Genomic DNA, 12,638 nt, shown 5'->3' on the forward strand with positions numbered 1-12,638 from the left:
GGTAGTCCTTAATGATGCAGAGAGAGGTGTTCACATGGTGATGTCAGCACAACTGTCTACATCATTAAAATGTAAGTGCAGAATGTTATTGTCATGTACCTTTAGGGAGATTTACATTGCAGCTGGGTATTGTTATAGTATTGTTAATGTATTGTTAACTTACCACTTTCAGCATCTAAATAAAAATTGTCGGCACCAGGTCCATGGAGAGAGTAGCGGATCTCGGCATTGGTTCCCATGTCAGCATCTTTGGCACTGATCTTAAGAAGCATTTTATTCGGAGGGATATCTTCATGAAATGAAGCTGTGTTTATAACCTGAGGGGAATAAGTACTACTTTCAAAATTTTTTAACATTTAAGGAAAACTCACACTAAAAACTATTGTAGAAGAAGTACTTCTTTTTTTTTTTTTTTTAAATTAGTTTTTATTATAGAGAAGGAGTACATACAAGTCATCGCAGACATAACAACAGAGGAGCAATACAACCAGTAAGCAACATCCACCCAAAGAACTACTTAGTCTCCAACATGAGTGGCTCAAAAAATGTACATGACTCCCTTCAATTTTAACCAGAAGAGGAAAAAGAGGAAAGGAAAGTCAGAATAGAAGGAAGAAAGCAGAGAGCGGGGGGGGGGGGGGGGGGCCCAACCGCCAGACTGATAATTCAGAGAATAAAACAGGATATACAGATCTTATCGAAACAAATCAAAACAAGACCCAAACATGGCTACAGCATATTACATCACCCAGGACGGGATACCATAGCTGCATACGGGGGTGTATACTTAAAGGCGACCCAGCAGGCCCATATCCTTTTTGCAAGGTCTGACTTGCCTCTCAGAGAGAGTGTCATATCTTCCATGTGGTATATATGATCAACTTTGAGCAGCCAGCAACGGAGCGTAGGAATCTTCCTCTGTTTCCAATATCTCGGGATAAGAGTCTTTGCCGCATTGAGAAGATGGGGCGTTATAGAGCGTTTATATGAGCCTGCTGGCTGTCCCGAACAGTGAAACAACACATGCCATGGATCATTAGAAACCTCCCGACCCTGAATTTGTTGGATCCAATACAGAACTGCGAGCCAAAACGGGCGTATTCGTGGGCAGTACCACCAGATGTGAGCGTGGGAGGCTCGCTCACCGCACTCTCTCCAGCAGAGCGGTGAGGTCTGGGGGAAAAAACGGTGCAGTGTTACAGGCGTATAATGCCACCTGGTCAGAAGCTTGTAGGACATCTCAGCTGTTCTGGCTGACCCCGAAGTGGCATGTGCCCTGTGAAGAATGGTAGATACTTGGGCAGGAGTGAGTGCCTCATCCAAATCCAGCTCCCAGTTGCGGATAAAAGTGGGTGTCCTGTGAGATTCTAGGGATAGCAACAGGTGGTAAAAATAGGAGACAGGTCTCTCCACAGGTAGGTCACCTGAAAAAGCAGATTCCAGCGGTGTAAGATCGGATACGGAGCGTAGTGGTTTAGGAAGAGATCGAACAAATGCCGACAGTTGGTAGTATTTCCACCGATCCATGAGTGAGATAGGTGACTCCCCCAAAATGGTGGGGAGAGGGAGAACCCCGGAGGGGCCGGTGAACTGGTGAAGGAAAGTCTTGTCCCCGAGGCTCCAAGGGACACGTGAGCTAGGTCCCACATTACCAGGTGGAAAATAGTTGTGGCCTGACAAAGACAGTAAAGGTGAGTTATAGAGCCCGGAGCTTTTTTTATACAAAGAGTCCCACACTGCCAAAGAAGAGGTCGTTAAAGGTGAAGAATCAGCAGACAGAGTCCTATATTGCCTTGGAAGCCACATAAGGTTAGAAAGGTCAGTTCCACCCAACACCGTTTCCAGCTCGACCCACAACTTAGTATTCATACTATATTTCCAGTCTGAAAGCCTGGCCAGCACAATAGCCCGGAAATAGAGTCGGAAATCCGGCACCGCCAGGCCCCCCGCGCTCCGCGGACGCATAAGCAGGGACCGTGGCAGTCGGGGTTTCCTCCTATTCCAGATATACCTGTAAACCATCGAATGTAATATAGTGAAGAACCCCACCGGCACCCCGAAGGGGATCATTTGCAGCAAGAAGAGCACCCTGGGCAGCAGGTTCATCTTCACTACCCCAATCCTACCCATCCAGGAATGACCTACCTGGGACCACTTCTGTAGGTCTGATCTAAGCGTATTAAGAAGCGGGAGAAAATTGGCCCGGAAAAGAGCAAGTGGATTGGGCGTCAGGTAAATACCTAAATATTTTAGGCGCCGTGTCTGCCAAGTGAAGGGGAAGGATTGTTTGAGATTCGTTGCTACAAGGGGAGGGACCGTGAGGTTTAGAATTTCGGATTTAGACATATTTATTTTGAAGTTAGAAACCCTGCCATAAGCTGTAAATTCGGCTATGAGGTTAGGGAGAGAAATCAGGGGCTGTTGCACATAAAACAAAATATCATCGGCATAGGCCGCATATTTGTGTTCCGTCCTACCCACTAAAACACCGTGTATGTTCGGGTTACGACGGATAATAGACAGGAAGGGTTCCAGCGATATTGCGAATAGTATGGGCGAAAGCGGGCAGCCCTGGCGCGTACCGTTATGTAGAGTAAAAGGGTCGCTGAGAGTACCATTAACCCTCAACTGGGCCGTGGGATGACTGTAAAGAGCTAAAATTTGCGATCTGAGGGAAGGGCCGACCCCGAGATGGGACAACGTCGCCATAAGAAACTCCCAGTCCACCCTGTCAAATGCCTTCTCAGCATCCGTGGAAAGCAACAGGGTGGGCTGGGACCGACGCCGTACAAGCGACATTAGTGTGATGGTGCGTAGAGAATTGTCGCGAGCCTCTCTCCCTGGGATAAAACCCGTTTGATCCCGTGTAATACATTGTGGGACCAGAGGCAATAATCTATTCGCAATAGCCTTGGCGTAAATTTTGGCTTCAATGTTGAGCAACGAGATAGGGCGATAGCTTGCACAATCGGCCGGGTCCTTCCCGTCCTTAGGTATGACCGTAACATGGGCATGAATAGTCTCCGGGCGGAGAACCCCTCCGGACAAGGTCACATTAGCGTAATTAGAAAGGTGGGGGAGCAACTTATCCGCATATAAGCGATAATATGCCACTGAAAGGCCATCTGGGCCGGGTGCTTTGCCCTTCGCCATAGCTCGTAGTGCTCGCAATAATTCCGTCGATGAAAATTCCCCTTCCAGAGCAGCCAGGGCCTCAGCGGGGAGCTGAGGGAGGGCAGCTCGGTCCAGGTATTCCTGAATGAGCCGCCGCCTAACGTCCCCGTCGGAGTCTATGCGACGAACATGATAAAGATGCTGGTAGAAATCCTTAAATTCCTTAGCAATCTGAGGAGTTGCGTAGGCCATGGACCCCCCCGGGGTTCTAATTTTAGGTATAAACGCAGCGGCTCTCCGTCGCCTAATGGAAGCAGCTAACAACCTACTAGGCCTATCCCCCCATTCGTAGAAACGCTGGGCTACCAGCCTCGATCTAGACTTCTGTTCCAAGTGTAGGAGGGACTTCAGGGTTTCTCGCTGCGCTGTAAGGGTGTGTAAAATGGGGACTGAGAGGCTCCGCTTATGAATCCTCTCTAGGCTCCTAATCTCCGCAACCAACTTGAGCTGCTGTGCCACCCGTTCCCTCTTCTTCCTGGCCCCCAGTTCAATAAGTTTACCCCTAATAAAGGCCTTGTGCGCTTCCCACAGCACGCCCGGGGAGATCTCGCTACACATATTAGTTTGAAAATAGAAATCCAGCTCCTCACCCAAGACTTTCCTGTCCGCCTCCTCGGATATAAGGGTTTCGTTCAACCGCCAATTAGCAGCCTTGGGCGGCAAAGATTCAACCTTAAGGGTAAACGAAGTCGGAGCGTGGTCCGACAGGGGAGAGGTTTCAATGGCCGATTTAACTAGGAGTGGCAGGTGCTGGTGATCGAGAAAACAAAGATCAATTCTTGAGTAAGTATGGTGCACCGGGGAGAAAAAGGTGAAATCACGTTCGCGGGGGTGCGCGATCCTCCAGGTGTCCATCAACTGCAGCTCATGAAGTTTTGTGCGTATACATTTCAGCTGCTTATAGGACAAAGGCGAACTCCCCCTGGAAGTGTCCAGAGAAGGTTCCAGAGCTGCATTGAAGTCACCCGCCAGGACCACACAACCCCTCGCGAAGTCTCCTAGTTTAGAAAGTGTCGAGGCGACAAAGGAAGCTTGGTGTCTATTGGGGGAATAAAGAGTAGCCAGAGTGCATGACATGCTGCCCAGAGTGCCCCGGAGAAACAAATAACGGCCAGCCGGATCACACAACATATCATCCAACTTAAACGCGGTACCCCTCCGAAACCCGATGGCCACGCCCTTGGCCTTAGCAATGTCCGAGAGACCATAATACCAGGTAGGGTATTTGGGAGAATACAATTTAACGGAAGTGGTGTGGGTGAGATGGGTCTCCTGTAGAAAGACCACATCCCCTCGGAGACGGTTCAGTTCCCGGAACAATTGATGTCTCTTCCCAGGGGCATGAAGGCCCCTAACCTTAAACGAGATAAAATTCACCGTAGCCATCGGGTCACAGAAAGGGGGCACCCACCTCCCACACCCCCCAACAGCAAAACAACCAAGGCAGATAGGACAGATAGGACCCCCCCCACCAGGGGGAAAGGATTGGACAGGGGAGGGACGGGGACAAGGAGGAAAACCAAAGGAGGGAAAAGAGAGGGGGGAGAGCGACAGGTAGAGAAACAGAACAGTAGCAACAAAGAAAGCAGCATAGTAGCAGAACTAACCGCACGCAGAAAACTGCAGTGCAGAGGCGGGTCGCACGCCCAGCCCGCGAACCCCGCACCCCCCCCGCAAAGCGGGGCAAGGGCACCGGGACCCCGGACAAGGCGGTACCCACCAAGAGGGGGGCGGCGGATACCGGGCCACCGAGGACAAACCACGCCATCGAGGGCCAGGGTCACGCCACGGCAGTCCGGCACCGGCGCCGCAGATAAACTCACTACATAAACATTCACAGTGAAAGACATCTAATGAGGGAAATAACGGCAAATTGTAAATAACAGTGGTCCAAGCAGGGTCAGTAAGCAGGGTTTAAGTCCAATCAGGAACTGACTACGGAGCCAAGAGGAAGGTGAGCAGTTTCAGGGCCAAAGATCACAGGGGCCCACGGATGTGCCGTATAGCCCGGCAAAAGCGCAGGCATCTGGCGGGGTATAACCGGGGAAGGCCCCATAGATCAAGCACTGATGGGCATCTGGGCCTTCACAAACAAGCAAAAAGGAAACAGCAGGAACAGGATAAAACAGAAAGGAACATCGTCCCGCTTTGGCAAAACACGAACAGCAAGGGAGGTAATCCAGAGGCCAAAAGAGGAAAACCAAGTCAGTGGCAAGTACTAGGAAATCAGCATCCCGATTGCAGGATCCAAGATGTCCGCGAGGACCGGAGAGAGAAAGCACACAGGGATAATCGCACATTGCGCCATTCAGGGGTGCCCCTGGGATGCCAGATCCGCAGCCAGAGGCTTCCGGCCCGCTTTGTGCCATTGACGGTCAGGAAGCTTTGGTGGTGGCGGGAGGACCTCAGTCCAACCCGGTAACTCAGGCACGTCAAGATTCAGGTCAGCACAGAATCGTGGTAAGTCTTCAGGGAACCTTAGGACAGAGGTCTTGCCGTTGACCGAGGCGATTAAAGCTGCAGGGAAGCCCCACCGGTACCTGATAGAGGCTGACTGTAGAAGCTCCGTGAGGGGGCGCAAGGCCCTACGCCTATCCAATGTCTCTTTGGCCAGATCCGGAAATAAGGTGAGAGCGGCGCCATGGAAATCAAATGGCGTGGCATCCCGGGCCTTCTTCATAATTAACTCTTTATCCGGGTAATGATGGAGTCTACAGATGATATCTCGTGGGACCTCGGTGGTCATGGAGCGAGGTCGGAGGGCCCTATGGACCCGATCGATCTTCAACGGCGCGTCGGGCGCTCTGCCGAGAAGGCTGTTAAAAATGCCCCTGACTGAAGGCAAGAGGTCATCGTCTCCGGTCGCCTCCGGAAGGCCACGGATCCGAACGTTGTTGCGTCGGTTTCGGTTCTCCTGGTCCTCGATTTTATAGAGAGCTGTACGGTGGGCGATCGTAAGTTGACGGGTAGTCGTCTGAAGCGATCGAATAGCAGACGCGTGTCTATCCAGTCGTTGTTCCGTCTCCTCCACACGTACCAGTACCTGCGATAAGTCCGAACGGACCGCCGACACGTCCTTCCGAATCGCTCATTCGAGATTCAACAGCATCGAGGCGAGGTCGGCTTTAGTCGGGAGATCGCTCACCCTGGTAGCTATCTCGGCAGGTCCGGCCAGTTCTCTCTCATCCTCCGATTCGGCCGAGGTATCGGGCGAGCGGGATCTGCCCTCCAGCCTAGCTGAAGAGGCGGGGCTGTGCATCGGCAACGTGCTGTGCGGCGTGCGGCCTAGGCCGTCATGGTCCGGGACATCCTCGGTCTCCGCGGCCAAAAAGCGCTTAATGGTGCCGGAAGCTGAGCCCTTCTTGGGCAGGGACTTGCCCGTTTTCCTCCCCATGCTTGGGGTAAGCAGTAGTGAGGGGGATCTTGCTAAATTAGATCTTAAATCCGCGCCGATGCCGGAGCTCCCGCGAAGCACGTCTGCTCTAGTGCATCGCCAGGCCACGCCCCCGTAGAAGAAGTACTTCTAACCAACTAAACTGTTCATATAAAATTACCACAATGCAACCTCTAAAACTTGTTTTGCCATCCCCAATCTACAGTAACCCACCCTCTTCCTCCTTTAATGAATAAGACATACTTACTGCTGAATGTGAATGGCTCATCATAGGCTCCACAGCTAAATCCCTAAGTGTTGGTCTGGTTTGTTCCTCTACAGAAAATCTGTCAGAAAAGGAAATGAATCAACACACTCTGGGCTGCAGAAACTTTTATTATTTATTGAATAGTACCAGGGGTCACTTCTGATATGTTTTACACTGCAAAGCACTTTTTCAAAGACCTTTATCAAAAATGCTTTTCAATGCAAGGAATATCAGAAGTGGCCCCTGTTGCTATTTAATAAATAAGAAAATGGCTGCAGCTCAGAGTGCGGTGATTCATTTCCTTTTCTGACTGATTCATTTCCTTATCCTCAAATGTATACTTACCTGCATTCTACAGGTGCACTGCTATGTTATGAGCCTGCATTGAAACTTTTTTTGCAGAGGCTGTGCTGTTGAATCTCAGACTTTTATAGGCCTTTCTCCCCAGTGCCCCCTACGTCAGTCCTACTCCTCTAACCAGATGGCTAAATCCATGCAAAGACATGGAGTAAGTCGGTAATGAGGAAGAGATCAGCTACTGGAAGCCTACAGGCAATCATGGAGACTTGTCCATTTTTTGCTTTATTTTGGGCACAGCTTCCCAAGTTCAGGTTATTTAACTTATGTGTGCCACTTTTAGCACCTGGCACGTCATAAATGGACATATTCCAAGACTATATTTGTTGCTCTGTTGAGATAAGGCCAACACTCACTACATAAACAGACAGGCAGGCTTCACTAATATACATTTATATTTGCACCTGCCTAAAAGAGAAATGACCATGTAGGCAATTTAGAATTTCCTGAGTGCGTATTTTACCACCCAAGAGCCTAAGAATTGAAAAAACTGTAGTGGTACTGCACACATCTTCCAGTCCTGGGTGGACTCTCACAAATGAATCTATGTCCCCAGTCAATGGAATAATTTTAAAAATAAGACACATTAAACATACAGTTTTAGTCCATACCTGATCACACACAGGACTGTTGTCATTGACGTCTGCAACATAGACCTCTACGACAGTTTGGGAGACAAAAAGGCCATCTGTTGCTGTGATATTCAGAAAATATGTGTCCTGCTCCTCACGATCCAAAGGCCTTTTGACATAAACTTTCCATTCATTTTGTATGAGGCCCAGGCCAAACTTACCCTTGGGGTTACCTCCTGAAGGGGGGAAGAAGAAGATCCGGTCAGAGTCAGTTAGTGACCAAAGCATTAATAATAATCAAATAATTTAACAAAGTACTATTTGTATCCTAATGACTGCTTCAAACACAACCCTGTTATAGTTTTATCTATATTACAATTCCAATGAGGAAATACTGTACAATTTTAAAGGTAAATATTGAACTGAGCTTAAAGTGGTTGTAAACCCTTACAACACACTTTGATCTATAGGTAAGCCTAGATTAAGGCTTACATGTAGGTCCAAGAAATATCTCCTAAACCTACACGGTTTAGGAGATATTTGCCGAAAGACAGGCACCACTGTCTACGGTGCATGCCGCGAGTGGCGGCTCCTGTGCACATGCGCGGGAGTGATGTCATTGCGTCTTCGCCGAATGACAGTGGCGGAGCAGCGAGACCCACCGAGAAGATGGATACGCCGGACTACAGAGCACAGCGGTGATTTCACTGGCTCCTGTGTCAGATAAGTGACACATAATGGACTACTATGTGATGCATAGTAGTCCATTATGCTTTACCTTTGCAGGGAATGAAAGAGGAAGTAAACTCATCAGGGTTTACTTCCTCTTTAAACAGTGGAGATTTGCTATTATATAAGCAACATGTTTATTGTTCTTAAGCACTACTATTCAATTTGTACCCTTTTTATTTATTAAAAAATAGTAATGTACTTTCTGGTATATGAGTGTGCCCAGGCACTCCTGTGCCTTGATCCTCATAGCTGTATATCTGCAATGTGAGATCATTGTGCCTCTGACTTCCAGTCTCGCCCAATTTGAAGTAAGACTTGGTGATGCCACTACTCTGTTGCTTACTGTTCTCCTTGCTGGAGAGAAAGCTGTACCCAAGGATATGTAGTACAAGGCTCTTCCTTCTTCTGCTTAATCCATTATATAGATTTGTGCTTCCAACACCTCTCCCACTGCTTCTTGATCATTACCATACCAGTTACCAGATCACCTATCATCAGGGGAGGTAGCTCTGACATTAGAAATGCAAAACCCTGCTACTCTATCAAGGTGGCTACCACCATGCAGAGACATGGTGCAGAACGAGACATGTTATATTAGTAATGGGGGAAAAAATCAGCTACAGGAAACATTCAATGGTGGTGTCTAGTTATGTGTTATCTGTTTTGGTACAGTTTCCATAGACCAGGTCCTGTACAGCCACTCTTCCTACCCAGAATGTCAATTTAGGCATGATTTAAGACTATAATTGTTGCACTTACTACATAAACACACAAGCAGACTTCACTGGTATAAGTTTGTATTTGCATTTGTCTAAAGTATGGTCATGGTTATTGCCACTGCATTCAATACAAAGAGCAGTGATCATGTGGACCAGTTATAATCCAACTTTGTTTATCTAGAGAAAAGAGAACATCTATTGCCAATTTGCAGCAGTGTGGACAACCTCCAATATATTTTCTTACAGCTTGATATCTGAACAGCTACAGTGGTGTGAAAAAGTGTTTGCCCCCTTCCTCATTTCCTGTTCCTTTGCATGTTTGTCACACTTAAGTGTTTCGGAACATCAAACCAATTTAAACAATAGTCAAGGACAACACAAGTAAACACAAAATGCAATTTGTAAATGAAGGTGTTTATTATTAAAGGTGAAAAAAAATCCAAACCATCATGGCCATGTGTGAAAAAGTGATTGCCCCCCTTGTTAAAACATACTATAACTGTGGTTGTCCACACCTGAGTTCAATTTCTCTAGCCACACCCAGGCCTGATTATTGCCACACCTGTTCACAATCAAGGCATCACTTAAATAGGAGCTGCTTGACACAGTAAGGTCCACCAGAAGATCCTTAAAAGCTACACATCATGCCGAGACCCAAAGAAATTCAGGAACAATTGAGAAAGAAAGTAATTGAGATCTATCAGTCTGGAAAGGGTTATAAAGCCATTTCCAAAGCTTTGGGAATCCAGCGAACCACAGTGAGAGCCATTATCCACAAATGGCGAAGACATGGAACAGTGGTGAACCTTCCCAGGAGTGGCCGGCCGCCCAAAATTACCCCAAGAGCGCAGCGACGACTCATCCAAGAGGTCACAAAAGACCCCACAACGTCCAAGGAACTGCAGGCCTCACTTGCCTCAGTTAAGGTCAGCGTTCATGCCTCCACCATCAGGAAAAGACTGGGCAAAAATGGCCTGCATGGCAGAGTTCCAAGGAGAAAACCACTGCTGAGCAAAAAGAACATCAAAGCTCGTCTCAATTTCTCCACAACACATCTTGATGATCCCCAAGACTTTTGGGACAACATTCTGTGGACCGATGAGACAAAAGTGGAACTCTTTGGAAGGTGTGTGTCCAAGTATATCTGGCGTAGAAAGAACACTGCATTTCATAAAAAGAACATTATACCAACAGTAAAATATGGTGGTGGTAGTGTGATGGTCTGGAGCTGTTTTGCTGCTTCAGGACCTGGAAGACTTGCCGTGATAAAAGGAACTATGAATTCTGCTGTCTACCAAGAGATCCTGAAGGAGAATGTCCGACCATCTGTTCGTGTACTCAAGCTGAAATGAACTTGGGTTCTGCAGCAGGACAATGATCCTAAACACACCAGCAAGTCCACCACCGAATGGCTGAAGAAAAACAAAATGAAGACTTTGGAGTGGCCTAGCCAAAGTCCTGACCTGAATCCTATTGAGATGTTGTGGTATGACCTTAAAAAGGCCGCTCATGCTCGAAAACCCTCTAATGTAACTGAATTAGGACAATTCTGCAAAGATGAGTGGGCCAAAATTCCTCCAGGACGCTGTAAAAGCCTCATTGCACGTTATCGCAAACGCTTGGTTGCAGTTGTTGCTGCTAAGGGTGGCCCAACCAGTTATTAGGTTTAGGGGGCAATCACTTTTTCACACAGGGCCATGATGGTTTGGATTTTTTTTCACCTTTAATAATAAACACCTTCATTTACAAATTGCATTTTGTGTTTACTTGTGTTGTCCTTGACTATTGTTTAAATTGGTTTGATGTTCCGAAACACTTAAGTGTGACAAACATGCAAAGGAACAGGAAATGAGGAAGGGGGCAAACACTTTTTCACACCACTGTATATCATCTTAGCAGTGCAGACCTGACCTGACCTGACCATAATGATATCAAGTTTTTAGAAACAGTCCATTACTAGTTATACTTTAGCTATGCTTTGTAAATAATTACAGTTGGTGGTTAAAAAAAAAAAAAAAAAAAAGCCTAGACAGGCTGGTATCACACTGAAAAAAGCTTAACAACATAGAAAAAGCCAATACTTTAGATGAGACCACCAAACAATCTTTTAAGTGCTGCATTAGATGAAAGTGAGATAACATTGTGAATGACTGGCACTCAACAGTAAGGAAAAAAAATCAATTTTTTTTATAGAATTATTTTTTATTCTCAGACTTCATGGACAGCTTGAATTATCCTGCAGCTTTTTATGGAACGTCTGTAAATTGACAGTTGGGAACCCTGTTCTGTGCTAAAAACACAACTTTTTTGTGAAGCCTTTTAAATCACTTGTACCATATACTGCAGTACATTTTAGATACTTTTGAGTGCATTTTTGCATGACCTTTAACATTCATTTGTTATCTGCATTTGTTTACAAGCAGTTTACAAGCTCTGTACAAATTTACAGAAAATGAAAATGTGTATGTGAGAACAATCCATATGTTTTAAAGCCTACAGGCAAAGACTAACGCCTAACCCCACTCACCCATTTACCGCTTATGTTTTTGAATTAAATTCCTGTTTCCCTAGGCGGGACCACTTCCAGGAATGACATGCAGCCTGTGCTTGTGACAACCAGTGCCTTCTTTTCACTTCTGATAATAATTAGTAATTACAATGCCATCAAACCTCTGTAGTCTTCTAGACCAGAGAGGACCCTGCCAATGTGCTGAAAATAACAAGTGTACCTATCACCCAAAAAGCAATGTGGGCACCAAATGAAGGACTACAGGCTACACCCATTCTACAGTGAGGAAGAGAGAAGACCTGGTGTATCATGAAACAGGTTTAAGTAAGCAAAAAGGGTTTTTTAGATTAGAACTTTTTTTAATACTAAAATTGGCATCTTTAAAGTATATCTAGTCTTGTAGACTCAACAGGAGTCTTTCCAATGTGAGGAGTATCCCCTCTTAGCCCTTGTACACACGGTCGGACATTACGATGGAAAATGTCCGATCGAACCGTGTTGTTGGATAATCCGACCGTGTGTGGGCTCCATCGGACTGTTTCCATCGGAATATCCGCCCGACAAAGTTTTAGAGCTGGGCTATAAAATTTTCCGACAACATGATCCAATCGGACTTTGTAGATCAGACTTGGATCTCTTGTAGAGAATTCCGATCGGACAAAGTGCCACGCATGCTCAGATCAAATTCCTAGACCAAAGCTATTGGCTACTAGCCTGAACGTAGTCCCGTCGTAACGAAATAACGTCATCACGTTCTGAACAATTGGATTTTCCGACAACTTTGTCCGACCGTGTGTATGCAACACCAGTTTCAGACAAAATCCGACGGATTTGGTTGTCGGAATGTCCGACCGTGTGTACAAGGGCTTAGACCTTTGTCTTGGAAAAAAAGTATGCACAATGGCAGATTTCTCCTCTATTCCTTTTCTGGTAG

The 12,638-nt window shown here is 46.7% G+C and overlaps 1 protein-coding gene across 6 annotated transcripts in view; it reads right to left on the reverse strand.

Moving 5' to 3' along the window:
* Window positions 1-12,638, reverse strand: part of FAT3 (FAT atypical cadherin 3) — a 994,495-nt gene that overhangs the window by 143,507 nt on the left and 838,350 nt on the right. For all 6 annotated transcript variants that reach the window (XM_077484996.1, XM_077484994.1, XM_077484992.1 and 3 more), the window contains 2 exons: window positions 7,784-7,980; window positions 164-317 (listed from right to left, as the gene is read on the reverse strand). In XM_077484996.1, the coding sequence (XP_077341122.1) occupies window positions 164-317; window positions 7,784-7,980 (351 nt within the window). The remainder of the gene's footprint in view (window positions 1-163; window positions 318-7,783; window positions 7,981-12,638) is intronic.

Source organism: Lithobates pipiens, unplaced genomic scaffold (assembly GCF_037356315.1).
Source record: "Lithobates pipiens isolate NorthernLeopardFrog02 unplaced genomic scaffold, aLitPip1_a1.2 Scaffold_17, whole genome shotgun sequence".
NCBI lineage: Eukaryota > Metazoa > Chordata > Amphibia > Anura > Ranidae > Lithobates > Lithobates pipiens.